Source organism: Notamacropus eugenii, chromosome 3, assembly GCF_028372415.1.
Source record: "Notamacropus eugenii isolate mMacEug1 chromosome 3, mMacEug1.pri_v2, whole genome shotgun sequence".
Lineage (NCBI taxonomy): Eukaryota > Metazoa > Chordata > Mammalia > Diprotodontia > Macropodidae > Notamacropus > Notamacropus eugenii.
The window spans coordinates 113,641,063-113,661,919 of NC_092874.1; the positions used below are offsets into that span (position 1 = coordinate 113,641,063).

General features: G+C 34.7%; 1 protein-coding gene across 1 annotated transcript in view; it reads left to right on the forward strand.

The window, feature by feature from the left end:
- Window positions 1-20,403, forward strand: part of MTPN (myotrophin) — a 74,585-nt gene extending 54,182 nt beyond the window's left edge. Inside the window, exon 4 of the mRNA XM_072652629.1 lies at window positions 17,120-20,403. Within this exon, the coding sequence (XP_072508730.1) occupies window positions 17,120-17,206 (87 nt within the window). The 3' untranslated portion in view covers window positions 17,207-20,403. The remainder of the gene's footprint in view (window positions 1-17,119) is intronic.
- The last annotated feature ends 454 nt before the right edge of the window (window positions 20,404-20,857 follow it).

The following is a 20,857-nucleotide window of genomic DNA, read 5'->3' on the forward strand; positions in this document are numbered from 1 at the left end:
TGTGACCTTTTGCCTGTTACTTAACCTCTTAAGGCCTCAGTTTATTCATCTAATAAATAAGGAAGTTGGATTAGATGATCTATAAAATTCCTTCCAACTCTAAATCTGTGCTCCTGTGATTAAATTATTCTTGCTGTCAGTAATCTTTAATTACAATATGTATATCTGTATTTACCCACCTTGAAGGAGTTAAACTACATTTCTGCCAGTCAGTAGGGGAACAAGTAGAATGCTTTTCTAAAATGTAATTGACATTAGTGTAGCATCTTTTGGCCAAATAAATTTCTGTAGCTCTGCCTTCCTCCTATACCTCCCAGGTTTGCCTTCCAAATGAAGAAAAGAACCAAAGAATTATTTGTCAGCAAACTTGGAGGGGGAGTTTGCAAATTAAAGAAATCTAGCCCCCAAATTTGTGAGTTCCTTCAGGTTGTGATGGATAAAATAGGAAACAGAATCTAGGACTCATGGTTTTCAGATTTCTGTTTATATGCTTCCTCTTTTGGATGATAGTTGTAGCTGTAACATATTTCAAATCAGCATACATTACAGTAAGGAGAAAACAAAATTTTAAATGGCCTAAGCATTCATTTGGCCTTCTGGTTTCTTGGAAGGTAAATTTCTTTATAAAACTTCATTTTTAATTTTAAAAGCTATTACTCAATTTCATTTTTAGCTATTATTTGCTAATGCATAAGTGAAACAGTACATGAAGGCTAACTTGAGATTCTCTTTTGTCTTTGCTACTAGTCTTTCAATTCAGTTCCCAAGGAATTATTCTTCTGATTCCTTTCTGTCAGAGTATATGTGATCAGAAGAGACTTAGATTATAAGGCTACCTCATTCATTCAAAAAAGGGAGTCAGATACTTCATGTTTTGTTAGAAATAATCAGAAATTGAAAAAAAAAAAACCTGTCTTACACCCTAGAATTTTGTTTTGCTTTTGTGTAAGGCATTTACATTAAGCTTAGTTTTATCCTCTCCAAAAACAAAATTTCCAAGATCAATTCGCTATTGGTTCTGTGTTTATTAAAGGCAATAGTTTTTGTCCTTGTTCAGCCACGTCCAACTCTTCATAAACCCATATGTGGTTTTCTTGGCAAAGACTGGAATGATTTGCCATTTCTTTCTCAAGTTCATTTTACAGATGGAAAAACTGAAGCGAACAAGGTTGTGACTTGCTCAGGGTAATGCAGCTAATAAGTGTCTGAGGCTGGATTTGAACTCAGGTCTTCCTTATTCTAGGTTCTCTTATCCATTGCATCATATAGCTCCTCCAAAGGCAATAGTTGTTTATATGTTATAACTTAGTTTCATTGTAACTCTGTGACCTTTTTTATGCATGCTATTTTCCTCTCTTCATGACCCTGAACATATATACATATGTGTGTATATTGTTCCCCCAGCTATTTTGCTCATTACTGATCTTTTCCATCATGAATATCCCATTGAGCTTTTCTGTCCCAAACTGGGAAAAAAGTGAATTTTGGAAGTATATAGACTTTGAGACTAACTCATGTAGATAGTTGGGCTGAAGGTCCCTTTTGTTGCTAAATCTCTGCTGTGTCATACAGTGCCTGACTATAGTTGGAAGAATTCTTCCTTTGCAGCTCCTGTATCATATGAGATCTCATGTTATTCTTAAGTTCTTAGACTTTTTTCCCTATAAACATTTACGTGGGAGGGGTCTAGCCCCATTCTCAAGGGACAAGGGTTTTAATCTTTCTTGTGTCATACTGCCCTTTGGCAGGATGGTGAAGTCTATACTCATTCCAAAATAATGTTTTTAAATGAAAATACATAGGATTCCAAAGTAAACCAATTCCATTGAAATAGTTATTCTTAAAAAATAAGTTCTTAATCCCAGGTTAAAAATCCCTACCCTGGTGTTCCTCTTTCCATTTCCCTCTTTCAACTTTGTTTACCAGTCTTCCAAAGTCTATTTGGAAATTACCTATGAATGAATGGAGAATATTCCTAACCGCCCTCTCTTTACTCTAATCAGCCAGAGTTCTGTTTTTTGAAAGTGGAAACCACAATGGTACCCTTGCCCCCAAGAGCAGTGATGTCTCCCATTCTCCCACTGGTCTCTCACCTTTTCCTTGTCTTTAACTTTCACCTGGAAAAGTCACAGTTGCTTACTTTAAGTGTGAAGGAAACAAACATATCTCACCTTCCTTTATGCTAGGATATGTGATACCTCCAAGTCCCTTTTAGCTAGCTATAAATCTATAGTTCTATGAACATTCAAATCATTGGAGCCTTGGGGTTGCAAGACCAATTTGTTTGTTCAGAAAACAGAAGCCTTCAATTCTAAATCAAATCTCTTGTTTCACACAGGGTAGATGTTACTTATTTTCTCTTTTGGTTTTCATGTCCACAAAGTCTATGATATAGTGAGATTATCTTTCTGCAAGGATGTTTTCTTACGTTCAGGCCCAGCACTCTATCCACTGCACCATCTCACTGTCCCTTGGTTCACAGTAGGAGAAAGTAAACCTGCATTCTTAGTCCCACAAATATCTACTGTCAATCCATGTCTAAATTAATTTACATTGGAGTTAATACTGCAAGGTGGAATTGGCTGCCCGTAGACCCTAGAAATTCAGGTGATCATAGGTGGTCCAAAACTAGCCATGGACCTGATTTTGAGCAAATACCAGTCCAGATGGTGTCCCTTTTCCTTCCTCTGACCTGCGTTAACTTGACACTAATTTGCATAGTGGCATATGTTTGGGGCCTCCCTGAGAAGCTCCCATATGTTATATAACCTGTTACATATGCTGGAATACATATCTACAGATTGTTAATGTTAATCTGTAAGCCTTAATTTTTATATACAAATTCTTTTTAAAGCTATTATTACTTATGCTCATAGCCTTTCCTTTAGTAAAATTTCTCTATCTTGATATTTTTTTTTCTTAATGAAACTCTAGTAGCTGATATTCAGAGAACATTCCATTTTGGTGACAGCAAAGGCTATAAACCTAAGTCTGTTTCTTTTGGGGGAGATTAATAGATTTTGATCTTTTTGAAATTGATATAATAAATTTGAGTTCAGATTTATCATAATTGAATTGTTTCAAAGACTAACTTGCTATTGAATTTGCCCCTTCGAATACCACCATGGAAGTTTTGTTATACAAATCCCTGAGAAACTGATTGTGCTCTTTGTTTTAGAAAGCATTTGACTGCTGTAGCTCAACTACTGTTTCATTAGTTTGGAAGAAAGCCAAAGTTATGAGCAGAATTGTAAAATTAGTAGAATCATAACTAGTGGATTTTCTCTCAGTGGACAGAGCACTAGATCTAGAGTCAGGAATATCTGAGTTCAAATCCAGACTCAGTTACTTGCTGCGTAATCCCAGGCAAGTCACTTAACTTCTGTCTGCTTCCACTTCCTCAGCTTAAAATGACAATAATAATTTGATTTTGAGGGTCAAAATATTATAAATCACTTAGCACAATGACTAACACATAGTAAGTGCTTTTTAATTGTTAGCTGTTGTTATTACTATAAAATGAATTCCATAAAAGCAGAATTTAAAAAGAGTTAAGTATTTAAAATGCAATTGCTTATATGAGATAGCCATCTTTCAGCACGAGATAAGTATACTCTCTGCAAAAGAATATAAAGTACAAGACAATAGTAAGAAAATTCAGCAAACTTTAGTCAGCATAACTCACATATAGTACTATAATTTGTGGAGCATTTTTATACATTATTTCATTAGATCTCTATGACAACTTTATGAGGTATTTAGTGTATTGCCATTTCCATTTTATAACTCTGGTAACTGAGGCTCCAGAGATATCTGTGATGCCCAGATTATCACAAAACTATTAAGCATAGCTGGTACTTGTACAGGTCATCTTCCTCCAAATTCAGTGCTCTTTCCAAAGAAAAAAGACAAATGGAACATGGAAATATCGTCAGCTACAGTATATTTCACCAAATCTCAATGTGGGATTCAAATACCCATATTTTACCAGGATGCCTTTCTACAACATGTCCAACCAACCATTACTTTTATGGGTGGTCCATGGAACCTAAATCTACTTCTCTAATTTTCATTGATCTTCTGAAGCCAAAAAAGGACAAGTTTAATATCTCTTCTGTATGACAGCCCTTAAGATACCTAAAGACATCTATCATGTCCCTACTAAATCTTCTCTTCTCTAGGCTAAACATCTTCAGTTTCTTCAGCAAGTTCTTTTATGATGACCTCTGGTTTCACTTCTATTTGATCAACCTAATTTGGCGTTTTCAAGCTTATTAGTGCCTTTCCTAAAATATGGCACCCAGAACTTGAACATATAATATGCCATTTACATAAAATTCAAAAATTTTGCACAAATAATCAGTAGTTAAGATTTGAAGTGACACTGTTAACTGGAGGGGAAATCTTTACAGCAAATTTGTCTGGTGTTTAGATATATGGAGAACTGGTTCAGCTATGTAAGAATTGTTATTCCCCTTGAATAGGAAGTTTTCCCAGAAAAAAAAAAATTCAAACTAATAGCAATAATATGGGGGTAAAGTGGTCCAAATCACAAATGACAAGAGAAATATAAATTAACTCCGATGAAACTTACATCTAAAGACAACGAAACAAGATCATTGTAGGAGGAGCTACTTTCAGAAAACAGGGACATTAATGTGGAGCTGTAAATTAGTCTAGCCATTCTGAAAAGCAATTTGGAACTATATCCAAAACATCACTAATAGTGCATACCCTTGGCCCAACAATACCATTACTAAGCATAGATTCCAAAAAGATCAAATACTTTTTTTGCAGCACTTTTTGATGTAGAGGTAAAAGACTAAATGTTCCAAATGAGACATGGAATTTCAGACACAGCCAAGATGTGGATTTGTTTTATATGACCTTCCTTACTTGTTACAAAGAAAGTTTTTGTGAAGTTTGTTTGGGAGCATGAGGGGGAGGGGGAGACGGGAAGAGCTAGTGAAAGAGATTCCAAAAAGAAAATGATCTCAATGAAGCATTTTATTAGAAGAAAGCAAAAGAAGATAAAAACAAGACAACTTTGAAACTTATTAAATTTATTGTATTATATACCTTTTTCAAAAGCAAATTGTGTGTATTAGAGCTTCAAAGTTCAGATATAGTCCCCCTTTTTTTGTTGTTCTTTATATATAGAAATGACCATGTTGGTGTTTATGACATTCAGAATAATAAAACCTTGCTGTGTAAGGGAACTCGTTATCACTAGTATAAAGTGAAGCAAGTTCATTATGTCCTATCTTTTTTTAGGTTTTTCTAGCATGCATTTAACATTATTATGTGCCCAGCTACTGTTAAGTGCTTTACAAATATCCTATTTGATCCTCACTACAATCTTGAGAGATGCTCTTATTATCCCTGTTTTACAGTTGAATAAAATCCAGATGTAGTTTAAGTGACTTGCCCAGGGTCACACAGCTAGTAAGTGTCTGAGGCCAGATTTGAACTTAGGTCTTTCAAACTCCAGGCTGGACACACTCCACTGTACCACTTTTTGGCATTTAGTGAAAGTTTTCATTATTGAGTGCTATAGTCTAAAAAGAGCCCTCTTTTAGGATTGTAGAACTATGACAGTTCATTGCTCTCAACTTTATTCTGATTAAAAACTCAAATAACTGTGCTTCATTTAATGTTGGTTGAAGCATTAGCTTTTGTAATTGGATTTTGTAGCACAATGTAATTTGAATGCACTGTTGATAGGAGTGGTAATTATAGATAAAGTTTCCTTGAATGACCAGATGATGAGCATCAGGACTTTATAGGTCTTCATTTTAACATGCATTTTTATATAGAATTCAGCTCCATCATACTCTAATTTCTATAATTTTAATATCATACCATAATAAGGATTACCCTAGCATTAGCACACTTGGTAATTAATACTGGGCAAAACTTATAAATCATATTGTTGCTCTGTCAGCAGCAACATAGAATAAGAGATTTTTCTGGCCAGACCATATCCAGATCATGAGCTATAACATTATAAATTTTAAATACCTCCAGCATCCCAAATGTGGGGTTATAAAGACTAAAATGTGAAGGTTTAGAGAATGAGCTTTCATTCAGCAAACTCTCAAATTTGTTATAACATTATCCATTTTTAATATGGTGCATGTTCTTAGTAGACCTTAGAAGTGTAAAATCCCTTAAAGAAACTAAAATATAGACATTATAAATAGTTCATATTGTATTATGAATTGTCAAAAACATGTGAATTAGGATTTTTAATAGTACTAGGTTTAAATTCAAACCAGTATATCTGTAAGACACTATGCAATATGCCATGTAAGGGTGCAGAAGCACAAAATGAAGAACAGACCATGCATGCCCTCAGGAGTTTTTAATCTTCTCTGAGTACATGTGACATATACACAAGGAAGTGTGTGAATGTGATAGGGGTAAAGAAGAGATCCAGACAAAATTTTGATAGATATTTGAGGGAGACAACTCCTTCAATAGGCAATATTCAATCAAGGAAGATTTCATCTTTTAAGAGACCAAAAATAAAATACTAAGAAGCAACTGTACTGATAGAAACAATCAAGGCAACATATAATATCAGTTAATTTAATTAATACAAAATATGAATTTTTTTCTTCATATTACAGAAAGTTGAAAGGCCAGTTATATCAAAACTGCCTCTCATATCTGATTTCTTTAGAGAGGTTTTTGCAGCTTAAGACCCTGAAATTCTATACTATGTTATTTGGAATATATTATTCTAGCCTGAAAAAATGTTAGGGCAGGCCTATGAAAGAAGTAAGTATGCACTTATCAGGATATCTTATCTTAATATTTATATTCTTGTTGACCCTCTGTAATGATTTGGCTGGAAAATAGATACCAAAAAGTTTAATGAAATAATATATTTAATGAAGATTATTTAAGTTTGATCAAATACTGGCTGAAGCATGGAGATTTCACTTTGTATATAATTGAGTATTATTAATTAATGCTAACCTGCTCCTTTTAGCAATAGTTGACTCTCAGTTGCATATTAAGACAACTCCCAGTCAAAAACAGTAAATAGTATCCTCAGAGTAAACGGAGAATACTTGTCTTGTTTGCTTACTTTGAAGATGTAGAAGAGCAAGTGTAACTCATGTAACTCTTGGCAGTTGAGATCAAAGTTAAAAAGAAATATTGCTAGGACAATCTTATGTGATTGAAATGTAGAATTTTAGAGTTAAAAGAAATTTTTAAGTCAAATCATCTAATGCAACTCAGTCATTTCACAAATGGAAGAACTAAGTGATTTTGCCTAGCTTGTTAATAGCAGTCGACAGGTTAGATTCTCCTGACTTCGTTTAGTGTTCTTACACTACCCATATTACCTCACATGTAATAATAAGCAGAGTGCAGTAGTATGTAAAAAACAAAACCTATCTTAGTCTTACAAACTTTTAAATATAACATTTGAGGGGTGTGAAAAGAAAAGAGTAAATAAATGTACTATTTTGATGAGTCATGGATATCAAGTCAGGTTTCATAGTGTAAGATAATCTTACAGGTATGTTTTATTAAATTCATTTTACTTACGCTGATATTAGTATTCTTTTCGTCATACTGCACTAACTCTTAGAATAGCCTTCTCTGAAAAAACTTATACTCTCATAAAAGGCCTTTGTCTTCAGTGATATGTACAATGTCTGCAGCAAGCTACTGACCAATGCAATATGGTAGCAGGGCAGATTCTTTTGTTTTTGTTGATATTTTCTGTTTATGACATCACCACAGTGTCCTATGTATCCCTCTCTCTACCCAAGAGCCATCCCATATTACAAATAATATTTTTCTAGAGAGGAAAATAAAATCAAAACTCATTGATAAGGACAGCTCCCTAAAACTCTGAGATGGACTCTGGGTGCAGGACAAGGCATATTTTTTTTGGACGTGACCAGTACAGGAATTTGTTTTGTTCAGCCATGCCTATTTGTTACAGGAAGTCATAGGTTTGTCTTGTCATACATTGGGAAATTTCATTTATGGTGGTGTCAGTTTTTAATCATGGAATCATATTAACCATAGAATAAAGCAGAAAAGAATCTTAGAAATCATTCCACTAATTTTACAGATGAAGAGATCTAGTTAGTTCCAATAAGATTTTGACTTCTGTTAAGTTAAATGAATTTATAGTATGTGAATAGTCAGCTACTTGGGCATTGCTGAGAAAAGTGATAGAAACTGTATTCTGTTAAGTATTCTGTTCAAGCCCTACTTTGATGCCTTATTATAGCATAGAAATTATCCTGACTTTTCAAGCTATATCAGTAGATCAAGATTTCTTAGTATAGTGGCATAGATGGAGATCATATATATCTTGTCTGAGGACCAGCCAAGTTAAGTTCTGAAAAGTCTTACCATGAGATTGTCTCTAAGGTAATGAAATGTTATTTTTTATGAAGGGGGGGATGGCAGGGCAATTGTGTTATGTCACAACAACTCTGGGAAGATTGTCTTTTAAATTGTGGAAAAGTTATACTCTGTTTCATTTGAGGGCATTACCCATCTATAGTGACAAAATCATAGAGGTATTAAGTATCCAAGCCTTCAAAGGTATTATGTGCTAGTTATTATGAGGAATACACAAGTGACTAAAAATTGCTGACCTCTACAGAATAGAATCCAGTCAGGGAGATGGCATGTAAAAATAATTATAATATAGTATAGAATGTGGTTGAGTACCACAACAAAGGTACAAAGTGCTGTAGTAACTCAGAGGAGGAGGAGATTACATCTGCTTAAAAGAAATCCAAAAGACTTCTTGGAGTTGGTAGCATTTGAGCAGGACCTTGAAAGATGGGTAAGATTTCAACTAGTAGAAACTTAGGGTACAGCATTCCAGGTGGAAGGAAGTATAAGTCATAGTCAGGATTTTTTAAAGCCATAGTACGGAAGTAACAGATTGTCCAGTGTGACAAGGCACTAACAGTTACTGTTCCTTCAGGAAACTGCAGTTTTTGCCCGGGCTACTGGTTTCATTCAAAAATTTTAAGTAATATAGATCATCTTTGTCAGAAATATTTATTTAAGCTGAAAAGGGACTAGAGTAAAAGGAAGCAAAAAGGAATCTTTTGTTAGATTGCTGGGTTAAGAATTTCAAATACTGGTTTACACATATTCTGGGGTAATAATTCTTAATTGATTATAAATCTTCCCTTTATTCAAGGCTAACAAAATCTTCCAGGACCTACCTGTTTTATTTCAGATAAATATTTTCCCCTCCCATAGAATCCTTTAATCCTTAAAATATCAAAAATATTTCCTGACACCCACATCTTAACACTTAATCTATCTCATTTATATTGTTCATCAAGTAATTAGTTGACTACTTTGATTTTTAAATAGCTTAAACACAGAGTGATTGTTATTAACACATGTTGGGCATGTTACATCAAAACATTTTCTAAACAACTTCTCTTGACCCCTTGATCTCTTTTCCTAGTTTATCTTTCTGTTTAGGGGGGTGAGATGTTAAGGCTACATTTTTTTCCAACATCAATTAATCAGTAAAGGACTTGCCCAAACCACCTTAAGTTTTATTGTTTTCTAGTGGTTTCTTACATATGCATCTTATTTCCCCAGCTCAATTTTTAGTTCCCTTAAAACAGAAATAATGATTTTATGGGTCTTTTAGTATCCCCTATGGTACTTTGGTACATATACCCAGCCATTATTAAACTCATAGATTAAATGATGGGTAGAGAAACCTTCTCTTCATTTTTGAAATCTGTTGTGATTCCCCCACTTTGATTTTTACCTTGGCAGCTCTAGTAACCTCCACCAAATTATTTATTGACAGAAACCTTGCCATATGTATGAAGAATAGGAAATGCTGAGGTTCAACTGGTCAGAGCTGCCAGATTAGGAGGCTTTCCAGTGGGAGAATTTCTTAAAAACAAAGGAGATGGCAGAGTAGGTCAGAAAACTTTAGGTTCTCCAAATTTCCCCCACAAAAAAAAAAAAATCACCTCAAAGTGAACATAGACCAGCAGAAATAAACAGAAGTCCAGGTAAAGCACTTGTCCTCCTAAGACAGCTTGAAAAAACGCCAGCAAAGACCCCACCTCATTGAGTGGAGAATTGGCTTGAGTGAAGTATAGACACCTCCAGGCTGACTCTGCTGAATTAACAAACAACAAGCCCTGGAGCAGCTGGATTGGCAGCCTCAGCCTTGGGAACTTTCACCTCAAGGATAGTGTTGGGGTCAGACAGCTAATAGAAGAAGATTGAAAGATATTCCAATGCTGTGGGACACCAAGCACAGCTATACTGGCCAGACATGGTCTTTGACTACAGCTGCAGGAGACAAGGAGCTAGCACATGCCTGGTGAGTACAATAGCAGAGGGGCAGGGACCCTTCTGGCTATGGACACTTGTAGGAAAGCAGTTTTAGGGCAGAGAGGACAGTTGAAGTTTGCAGCCACCAGAGGGACCACAGGGGAACAAGAATGGGAGGGTCCTAGCCGTGGCTTCGGTGTAGAGAGGAGTGCCCAAGGGACAGAGTTCAGAAAATAACACTAAGAAGGACGTGAGGCTTTTGGCGTCATTCCCCACACCTCAGGACTAAAACTTGGTTATAATAATAAGATGCTAAAAAAAATGAATGTAAGCAAAGGAGAAGGAACCCAACCATAGACCATACTATGGGAATAGAGAAATCTGGGTTTATATTCAGAAGGATATAGTGAAGCAAAAACAAACAAACAAACAAAAACATTCCTTTTTCAATGAGAAGCATCAAATGGTCACAAGCCCATAAAGAGTTCTTGGAAGAAATTTAAATTTAAAGACTTTAAAAATCAAATGAGAGAGAACAAGGGAAAATTAGAAAAACATAATAAGATCAATCCAAGAAATTAGAGTAGAAAGTCAGCCAAATGGAAATAGAGAATCAAAAACTTAAGAAAATAATTCCTTGAAAACTAGAATTGGACAAAGGGAAGCTAATGATGTTATAAGACACCAAGAAATAACAAATGAAACCAAAAGAATGAAGAAAGTAGAAGAGAATGTGAAACATAAGAAAAACAACTGATCTGGAGAATAGTTCAAGGAGAGATAAAATAAGAGTAGTTGGACTACTTGAAAGTTACAATAAAAAAATATTTATTACAAGAAATTACTAAGGAAAATTGTCTCAAAAGAAGGTAAAGCATATGTAGGAAAAAAAATCCACCCAATCACCATCTGAAAGAGATCCCAAAGGGAAAACTTAATAGGAATATCATAGCCAAGTTTCAAACCTCCCAGGCTAAGGAGAAAATATTGCAAGCACCCAGAAGAAAAGAAAATAAATATCTCAAAGTTGCAGTCAGGATTACACAAGACCTAGCAGCTTCTTCATTGAAGGACTATAGCTATTGAAACACTATTTCATAAATCAAAAACATTGGGGTTACGCCTAGGGGTAACTTACCCAGCAGAGTTAAGTATAATCCTGAATGAAAAGAAAATGGACTTTTAACATTGAAAGACTCAGGGATTTGTAACAAAAAGAACTTAATGGAAAATTCGACATAAGATACAGGAGAAATATATGATAAATATTAAAGATCAATTATAAGGGACTCAGTAAGATCCAACTGTTTACTTCTTATATGGGAAAAATGTTACTAGTACTTTTATATGTGTTATCATTATTTGGGTAGTTTGAAAGAAAGGCTTGGGTTCAGCTGTGTATGATGAGGTGATTCTAAAAAAACTGCTTTGGGAAAGATAAAAAGGAGTGATTATCTTATACAAATGAGGCATGAAAGGAAGAATTGATACAGAAGAAGCAAGTGGGGAGAGAGAGCTAGTAGTTCTGGAATCATACTTATTAGAAATGGGTTAAAGAGGGAACTACATATACATCTAGAAGGGTGTAAAAGTCTTCTAAATTTAGAAGGAAATAAAAGGTTAAGAAGATAGGATAGGAAGGGATTTTCAGAAGTGTGATTAAGAATTAGGAGGGGAAAAGGGAAAACTTTTAAAATAGGAAGATAAAGGTGGAGCATGGGAGGGAATCTTTGAGGAGTGGGTAAATTAAGGAGGGCAAGGTAGTAAGAGGTAGAAGTAAATTATAAGAATGAGGAGAGATAGGATAAATAAGGTGAGAAGGATAATAAGGAGAGATAGCATGGAGGAAAATATATAACAAGTAGAATGTGAATGGGATGGATTTACCCATAAAATGGAAACAGCAGAAAGGGTTAAAAATCTGAATTCAATAATATGTCATTTTCAGGAAACACAATAAAAATGAGAGATGCTGGGATAAAATAAAGGACTGGAGTAAAATTTATTATGTAAAAAAAAAGCAAGGGTAGTAATCATGACCTCAGATAAAGTTAAAACTAAAATAGATGTAATTAAAAGAGAAAAATTTTTGTTCACCAATATTATTCAGTATTGTTTTAGACCATTTAAAATAACTAGACAGTGTAAAATACCTGATAGTATACCTGCCAAAACAGGCACAGGAACTACATGAACGTAAATATAAAATGCTTTTTATAGAAATAGATTTAAATAATTGGAGAAATATTCCTTTTTCCTGGATAAGTCAATGTAATTTTGAAAGTCACTTTTACCTAACTAATCTATTTATTCAATACCATCCCAATTAAATTACTTAAAAAATATTTTACTGAATTAGAAAAAATAAGATTCAGTTGGAAAAACAAAAGGTCAAGAATTTCAAAGAAACTGGGTGGAGAGGGGGAATATAAAGGAAAGAGATTTATCAATACCAGACCTTAAACTATATTATAAAGCAAGAGTATTACAAAAGTGTGAAATGGATAATTTGATTATTTTAAATTAAAATTTTCTTGTAAAAATAAAACAAATGTTGCCAAGATTAGAAGGAAAGCAGAAAATTGGGGGAAAGCACTTTCATAAACAATAGGATATGATTGGGATGGAATACTGATGTGATATAAGAAATGATGAGCTGGTTGATTTAGAAAACTGGAAAGATTTGGACCTATGAAGGAAAATACTATCCAACTCCATAGAAAGAACTGACAAATAGAAATATGCATAGTATGGCCTTACACATATGGATGTGTGTATTTACAGACAGGTCTATATTTTATGTTTAATTTTCAGCTTTCTCTTGGGGGAAGGGAGGAGTCAAATAAAATTAAAAGTATACAGCAGAAAACCTAGAAGGAAGCACGGAAAAGCTGGATTGCTTTGAAAATTGTGTAAGATTTATTACATAGGTTTTTTTGAAATGGAAATTTGTTTTATATCTCTAATGTTATGCCATGTATGTGGAACTTATTTTTTCCTTTTCTCATCTTATATTTAATTTTAAAATGAACAAAAATAAATTTTAAAAACAAAGGTTTATATTATATATTATAAAAAAGGTTTTATCTCCTCTTCTGATGCATTGTTCATGTATTGTTTTTCTGGATGCAATGAATTCTCAGCAAACAAGTAATTTATCTAGGGTCTGATCCCACAATAATCATTGTTTTTGGAAGCTTGATGTGTTTTCATTATAGATGAATGGTTCTTAACCTGAGGTCCATGAAATTGGATTTGGGGGGTGGGGTTTGGAATTCCATCATTGTTTTCACTAACCTCTAACTGAAATTTAGCATTTCCTTCAATTATGAAAAACATTATTTTTGAGAAGGTTCATAGGCTTTCCTTTATTGTCTAAGGAGTCTGTGACACAAACTATGTAGACTGAAGTCTTTTAATCCTTAATGTTGCTCAAATACTGTACAATTAATTATTTTAAAAATAAAAAATGATACATTTACATACTGGTACTGGTCATTAAACATAGCAATAACACACTTGAATAAACCATTTTTATTGAATGCTGGTACTTAAAGAAAAGCAGATTCAGTTAGAGAATTTGTTTACTTTCATTTGAAGGATTGATTGCAGTGGTATTTAGATTGATTTCTATTCAAAACCTATGATTTTCCTTAATACTCATTTATAGGTTTTAACTGTAACAAGACAGGGTAAGAGAAAAGGAAGAAGGGGAAGGCTTCTTGTTTAATAGTAAGATTTCTCTCTAGTGTAATTAACTATTACTTTTGAGTAGTAAAAATCTAGAATGGGAGTAATAAGAAAAGAACACTAATTCTAGCATCAAGAGGGACTGGGCTAACATCCCAGCTCAGGCATTTCCTAACTTATGTTACTGTGGACAAGTCACTTCTCCTTCCAGGAGCCTTTTCCTTACCTATAAAATGAGAGTATTGGACTAGATAATCATGGAAGCCCCTTTTAAGCTCTAAATCCATGAAATCTGTGTGTGCTCTACTCTAGGTGAGGAGATGCTGCCTCAAAGAGTTTGCACCAGGGAGTGCTGCTGGTCCAGAACAACACAGTGTAGGGGGAACCCTTCACCCATGCTGCATTGAAATGGAGTTAGATTTATACATGGAAGAACCCCACTTCCCACTTTTAGGAGGAGATGTGTAAATGGAAAATGAGAGTGATTGAAAATGAATTAGGGACATAAGGAGAGGAAAAGTCTGGAGATACTATGGATCCTGTTCTAGAGAATCATGTTGAGCATTGCAAAGTCTTGGATTGAATTAACCTCATAAAGGTCAGAGGATCCAGGGTGATTTGGGAGGATAGCACAAAATAGTTGACTATAATGGATAAGGAGGGGAGTCCATTATAAAAAAGAAAAAACTAATGAATTTGATAAAGTGGGATAGGTTGTGTGATTAACTTTCCCTGTGAGAATAGGTTTGATAGACCTTTGGGGGAGAATAGGAGAGATGGCAGGTTAGTATGTTTTGGAGCAAAACAAGAAATACCAAATTAAAGGTCTGGGATAAAGATGGAAGATTTTGGAGTCAAAGGACATGACATTAAATCCAAGATCTTCCACTTACTATTCTTGTGGTCTTCGAGAAGTCACTTATCCTTCTGAACCTCACTTTCCTCATTTGTAAAATAAGGAGGTTGGACTATATAATCTCTAGAGACACCTTGCTGCTCTAAAACTATATTAAGTTAGAAGAGTTAAGTATGAGTTCTGAGAGTCTAGAGCATTGGTTTCCAAAGTGGAGATCTAAGGGGACTGTGTATGGCCTGACTGATAAGAGTATGTTAATCAACTAAAAGATGAGAAAATAGACTGCATGCTATTCTTACCTACTCTTACCCTCTAACATTCCCCAACTCTACACTCTGCATGGCCCCACCCTCTCTACCTCTGGGATTGGTGTCCCTCAGGGAAATTATAATCAAACAATTACCAGGGGCCCTGAAGTGCAGGTCTAACTGTAGTCATACCACCAACTCAGTAAACTTAAGTGGCTTGGCTCTCTGTTGTCAAGGATCAGATGTTTCACTTTTCATCACATCTTTTTTTATGTCCATTTTTGTGTAATTTTATAACGTACGTAATTAATGGTAAAGTCATATAGATACATAACTTGTAAATAATTGTATACGTATCAGGGATATATACTCAAAAAATAGTTAAACAAAAAGGTTTGGAGAGTAATCTAAATTGAGACATTGATGATAACTGTGGGGAGTGACAAAAAGATTAATGGTTGAAAGGAACCTTCTTTTCCGGCCTCACATTTCAGAGATCTGAAACTGAGGCCCAAAGAAACTGAACACTTTGCCTATGGTCACTAGTAAAAGCTGTGATTAAAATGGAGGTTGTATAGCAAATTCAGCACTTCTACCATGCTGCCTCTCAAGTTTGGAGATGAGATGGTATGGTAATAAAAGGCAGTGGAAAGAGAAGGAAGTGGTTTAGTGTCTTCAGTGAGAATAGGTTACAGTTACGGGGTGGGTGCTGACCTTTTGTCTGTCATAGACCTCCTTTGGCAGTCTGATGCAACCTATCAGAACAGTACTATTAAATACATAAAATAATGTTTAAAGAAAACTGTAAGTTTTACAGTCTTAACAAAATATTTTGTAAAAGGTACATAGACTCTCAAGTTAAAAAGCTCCAAATTAGAACAGGGAAGTTTAGGGGAGAGGTAAAGAATTTGACAAAGGAGAACTTACACACAATGGAGCCAGTGACAGTGATTAAGGGGGAAACAGGAGCGGAGTGAAGGGGGATAAGGGTAGCATCTGGTGTTGGAGGCACCATGAACAAGAACTCTGGGCTCAGTGGACATACACAGATGACAAGAATATTGATATAGGGCTCACGAGGTTGCAGGTGTTGCCTGTGATTCAGGACAAGCTAAATATACTTCATGGAGATGAGATAGGCTGATGAATACACATATGTGGGTGTTCATGTGCACACCCAAGTACAAAGACTACACAACCCAAATAATATTTCAGCATTACACATAGATTATCCATGTGGCAGCATTTCTACAGAATTTTTCCCTCAACTTTAGGTGGTTAGAGCAGCATGGTGGTCCATCAGAAAACTAGGATGGAGGAGAGAATATTCTCCATAATGTTTAATATATTATTTCAAGCCCATATTTTTATCAAGTAAAGTGAGCAGTATCATACATCATCCTTAGGAAATTCATCTAGTTTTATATGCAGTATCACTTTCCAGTCTTGAAAAAGAGAAAGCTATAAATAACTGATTCTTGTCATAACTTTATTCCCTTGTAAAAGCAAATTTTATTTCTTTTCTCCTGTTAATTACTGATGCTTTGTGAAGAGATAGTGTATAAAATATAATACATTACATATAATATAGTCCAGTAAAACTACTTGAGGCCACCATCTTTACCGAATGCTAATTTCCTACGTAGCATACATTGTCAAAATACTTGACAGATAAGAAAATCATTCTCTCCCATCTAATCTGTGACCTTCTCCCAACCTATTTTAATTCCTAGACTCCTTTGTACTATGACAATTTGTTTTTAAGAATTATCTTACAGAACTATATTATCTTACTGAAATCATATATTTTGACCTAGAAGGTACCTCAGAAGTCATCTTGTTCAATTACCTCATTTTGTAGATGGGGAAATTAGAATGAAGACAGTTAAGGAATTTTCAATTCTCAATTAAAACATTCACCTAACCTAAGTAATCTTGTTGTAACAACTTCACCTTTCCACTAAAAGCAAGCGTTTAGTGATAACAATTCTTCACTCTGTTTCTCCCTCTCTCTTTTTAGGGTGCTGATAAAACTGTGAAAGGCCCAGATGGACTAACTGCTTTTGAAGCCACTGACAACCAGGCAATCAAAGCTCTTCTTCAGTGATGGCTGGATGGACTGATAAATATGGAAGAATGCCTCTCCCGTGGCCTCACACTGCTGCCTGTCTGTCTGTCACTCTCTATCTGCCAGCTTCTTCAGCTAAATACTTTAAGAGAGGTGAGGGGAGAGAGAAATTCATAATAAATCAGACTACCAGAAAAACTTTTTAGAGAGGGTAAATCCATATGATCAGAACTTCACTGGGATTCCTGATCATGTCACTCTCTCATGTTTCTAATAAAATTCAACTCATGCCCTGAAGGGCAAAAACAAAATATATACTATTTAACATTCAACCTGTGCAGCTCCCTAACTAGTTTTGTTAATTAGATTGTGTTGAAAGGTCTGATTATATAAAGACCTACCTTCTATATACTTTGTAGCTCTAACTGTGGAAGCAGTGGTGGCTACTATGTTGTAAACTTAGGGTGCTGAGATAAGCAATTAGCTATAGCCCTCTGCCTTAAGATTGCACTGTAATGGGGATTTCCTGGCCTGGTTAAGAGTGTTGCCTATGGTTGGTGACCAAATCTTTCCTCAGTAACTTTGATTTAAACAAAGGCTCAATTCAGATAAGGAGGGGCATACCCCTTATGTAGCTGGATGACTGGACTTTGAATTTCTCCTCCCTTTCCATGTGGGTTTCATGTGTCCTTAAGTAAAACTGACGAGTCTTATTTATAAAATATTTGGGGATCTAAAGGAGAAATAGCATTCCAATATATTCATTTTCTCCTCTTGTTTGAGAATTTGTATTATGTATGAAACACTTTCAAACTCTTCTAGCAGTGAGCGGGGATTTAAAAATAGAATCATAGCCATAAGTTTGTTATTATCATAGAAAAAGGAAACAAGTTTCCTAGTAACTGAAGGTTTTCTTCTACTTATTTCTATTTGAAGTTTTTCTTTGAAATAAATTTTATTTGAAGAATCAAAGAATATAACTTGAGCAGTTTCCTCAGCGCAACCATTGGAAGTTGATTCTTATGGGATGAGATTACTTATTGTAGCATGCTAGGATGAGGTTTAATATTTGGGTAAGTTTAATTTGACCCGGTCTTCTCAAATATCATTTGTTATCAAATATCTCAAAGTTTCTGCTGGACATATGGCAATCCACCTGGATAATACATTGTAACTTACTGTTTTAAAATCATGTATTACATAGAGTGTGAAACGCTTTAAAAATGATTCTGTACATTTAGAATAAGTATCCAATTACAGTGTTTTTATAACTTGAAAAAATATTTTACACACCACATAATATTTGTTTCCTGGACATCATGGCAAAATAAAATATGAATACTTAGGTATCTCTCATTTAAATAATGACAGAGATCAGGAGTATGCACTAAACAGTAACATCCAGATAACTTTAGTTTACTCATAAATGTTGGATTTTTTTTTTTAACCACATCACACAATTTTGAATGTACCTCAGATTTTTTAAAAGGCCTTGCATTCAGATTGTGGAATGGGAACAATTTAATGAAGATTTTTATACATAGTGCAGCATCCTTCCAGAGAGTTAAATTATTACTAAGAACAGCCAGCGTGACCAGTACCAAATCATATTAAATAATTGTTGATGGATTACTTGTAGTGGGTTTTTTATTCAGGATTCTTTCCTCTCTTAGGTGACTCCACTTCCACCTCCCACTTCCACAACCAGTCCAACCCCATAATTTCCCTGATTCCAAGAAGCCAATCACTGAATAATTCTTAAAAATGACAAGTATATTTGGATAATTCTGCTGTCTTAATACAGCCTTTTTATATTTAATAAAAACTTAGTAATCAGGGCTGGCCTGCATCACTGAACTAAAATGGAGGCACCTCTATTAAAATGTAGGGCATCTGTCCATTTTAGTTCCATTAAAGTAGTTCAGTGTGTGTGGTTTTGATTCAGTTTTTTTTCCCCTGTTGGCATGATTGCTATTTAAAGGCTTAGAACTTATCCTTTACACAGGTTCTCCCTTAACTTTCAAAGTGTTTCATTGTAGTTGACTATTGCAGAATGTATGCTGTACTCTTTCCCAGGCCTTCTGCTTTCCTCAGTCGTTGTGGTATATTAAACTAGTTAATGCTTTGTACAAGTTATCTTGTTTCTTGTAATGCAGCAAAGGCAGTTTTGCCTTTCCCCCTTTTCTCTTTACCATCTTGTAAGCAAGCCCCATAATTGGGAAGACTTCCTTGCTAAGACAAGATAGTAACATAGGATAAATTAGACTGACCAAGATGGTTTGGGGTTTCTTTTCTCTTTAATTTTTGAATTAACATCATTATTTATGATGTATCTCTCAACCACTTTGGCAGAGAAATTGAGAACAACTTAACATATTTTGGGGTAAAAAAAGCTAAAACTGTGTCTTTTTTTTTGCACTACATGCATCAGTGAAAGGTCAAATTAGCATTTTTGTCCTCTTGAAGTAAAATTAAGCATCTCAGCATTTTCTTTTGCTTTGTTTTTCTATTCCTTCACTTCCTCTTCTGGTCTCAAGTAAATACATACAGGTAGCTTACCTTTACCTTACACCAGCACATCAGTGAAGGGTCAAATGACAACTGCCACACTAAGATACATTGCTGTGCACATGGAAATTCACACAGTCAGTCCCTCATTCCCTTTACACCCATGTGTTTCTTCTGTGCATAGCATGCTTTCCTAAATTCTAGTTGTCTACAAAGGACAGGTAGATATAATGTGTGGAAGCTGCTGACAAGTAGGCCACTCATTTCTTATTGTTTTCACCCAAACCATGGTTAAAGACCTATGAATATTTACTGAGTTTTACACCCTCTGCACCCTCTACTTTGTTAAATTACATTTGTAACTTAAATTGAGCTGCTACCTTCTCCCATGCAATATTGTCCGCATGAGTGTCTATTAGAAGAAGCTGGTGAGAGTGCACTCCCACATAAGCAATTGCAGTGTTTTGCATGCAAAATAAATAAATAAAGCTGTCCTAATTCTATTTTGTAAATGGAGGAACAATCATATCTTTCTAAGCAGTAATGAAAAAAAAACTAGTGCTTTTGTGCATTTTGATATATCTGAGTTCATTTTTCCACAATGTAATTCTTTTGACACGGTTAGGTTTCTCATATTATCCTAGTTCATGAACATCAGAATGCTAAATAATACTGTGTTTAAGTTTTGTGTTGCAAGAACAAATGGAATAAACTTGAATTGTGCTACAGTTGGAGAAATCTGAAGTTTTATTCTTTGCCCTTGAATCTGTTTCACCTACCTTTCCCTGACAGCTCTGCAAATACAGCAAAACCATGTTTAAACTGAACCTGTACTTAATCAGAATTTTTCAAGCATATATTGGAAAGAGGGTTCTAGGTTTTTGGTTTTTAAAAGAAGAAGGAATTTTCTAATTGTAACTTATTCAGTATATATTTGTCCTGTTCTTGTGCATCAGTACTAGAAAGAACATAGAAAGATTCTATTATGTCCATTATGCTAATAGATTTTTAGAAAGATTCTTAACAAAAATGAGTTTTGACTTAACCAACAGCAATTAATCCTGAAAGCATTCCAGTTTCATCAGATAGTTATAGCAGTAGTATTCTTAGTTATCAGCATCATAAATGTGTACTGAGTATCCAAATTCTGTTAGGTAATAAACAATGGCTTTTGTCACACTT